Here is a 1,663-nt window from a genome sequence, read left to right as displayed (position 1 = left end):
CGTTTAGTACGACGGCAACAACAGTAACATACCTAGTGTAGTCCCACATAGTGGGAGTGGGGTGTGGGGAGGATAGAGTGTATGCAGACTCTACCCCTACTTCAGAGGTAGAAAAGTTGTTTTCGAAATTTAGCATGATGCCAACATAATGTTGGTTAAAAGATTGTTCTTTTGTTTGTTTTTCTAGTCTTGTTTCTCTTAAATGGTTCTTTTTAACACAGAGTATGGTGTTGGTTGCATCGGACACGGCTGCTATTCACTTAAATTGGGTAATGGCTACATTGTTAAACCACAAAGATGCCATGAAGAAAGTTCAAGATGAGCTAGACACAAATGTTGGCAGAAACAGATGGGTAGAAGAGAGTGATATCAAGGATTTGGTATACTTCCAAGCTGTCGTTAAAGAAACACTGCGGTTATATCCACCAGCACCTTTGTTAGCACCTCATGAATCAGTAGAGGACTGCATCGTACAAGGATACCACATTCCTAAAGGTACAAGATTGTGGGTCAATACTATGAAGCTACATCGAGATCCTAAGATTTGGTCGAATCCTGATACATTTGATCCAGAGAGATTCTTGACTAGTCAAGCAGGGGTTGATGTTCGCGGTCATCATTATGAGTTCATCCCGTTTGGTTCTGGAAGACGATCTTGTCCAGGGATCACCTATGCAACTCAAGTGACACACCTTGCAATAGCTCATTTACTCCAAGGTTTCGATTTTAGTACACCATCAGATGAGCCTTTGGATATGAAAGAAGGGCTAGGCATGACCATGCGCAAAGCAGATCCGATAGAAGTGTTTATTACACCTCGCTTGCCTTCTGTGCTCTATAAGTTCTAAGATAATGTTGTCGTCTTTTTTTTTTTTTTTTGTTATGTATGTACTTTGTGGATTTTCTTTGTAAGTTGGCTATTTAAAGCTCTCCTATGCTTAAGAAAAATAATTGAAAGCAATGTAACCTCTTTTCGCTGCCCCATCTTGTTTTAAAAAAGCCAACAGCTTGCCATCTTCATGCTGCAGGCCAGACGCATGTCAAGTATAAGCTCTTGCTATCAGCTCAAGGACAGATAGTCTATTCACCAGCCATGGATACTGCATCTCAGTTTAGAGCTTAGTCAAGCTTGTGTCCTTGAATCGAAAAGTTGACTGGAAATTGCACCAGTACAACACATCTTAAGCAAAGCAGATCGATCAACGGAGCTCTTGCTCTATCCTTTCAGTTCTTGTCCTGGACAAAGCTTGCACTTGGCCATGGTTTGAGGACCAGTGCCAGCTTCCCCAACCCAAACATTGCCAATAATGCAACAAATGACTCTTCACAAGGAATCAAAAATTGTTCCACATCGCTTCAGGATGAATTATATTTGGTTGGACTTCCTGAATTGGAGGTCAATCAGGTGTACCACATCTCACACAAAAAAGTCCGGGCCATCGGACGTGATCATACTCTTAAGGGGTCGTTTGGTGTGAGGTATAAGGATAAATAGTCCCGGGATAAAATGAAGGGCTATTTTATCCCATGTTTGGTGTGAGGTATTAGTTGGTACCGGGGATTATTTATCCCACCATTTACACCATAGTGATGGGACAAGTTATCCCATATATATGGTGGGATAACTAATCCCGGGATAACTCTTTCCCAACCAAACTAAAAG

At 41.5% G+C, this 1,663-nt stretch overlaps 1 protein-coding gene across 1 annotated transcript; it reads left to right on the top strand.

The window, feature by feature from the left end:
* Positions 1-220: 220 nt before the first annotated feature.
* Positions 221-982, top strand: LOC107851968 (cytochrome P450 82C3; the record flags this gene model as incomplete). The annotated part of the gene is given in 1 exon segment (XM_047405606.1): positions 221-982. A coding segment is annotated over 1 exon segment (628 nt), but the record flags the coding sequence as incomplete, so codon positions are not given.
* Between the last annotated feature and the right edge of the window lie 681 nt (positions 983-1,663).

The sequence above is a fragment of the Capsicum annuum genome, unplaced genomic scaffold, assembly GCF_002878395.1.
Source record: "Capsicum annuum cultivar UCD-10X-F1 unplaced genomic scaffold, UCD10Xv1.1 ctg80293, whole genome shotgun sequence".
NCBI classification, from domain to species: Eukaryota; Viridiplantae; Streptophyta; class Magnoliopsida; order Solanales; family Solanaceae; genus Capsicum; species Capsicum annuum.
Note: the sequence above shows the minus strand (reverse complement) of the source record. Positions and strands in the feature narration are given on the sequence as shown.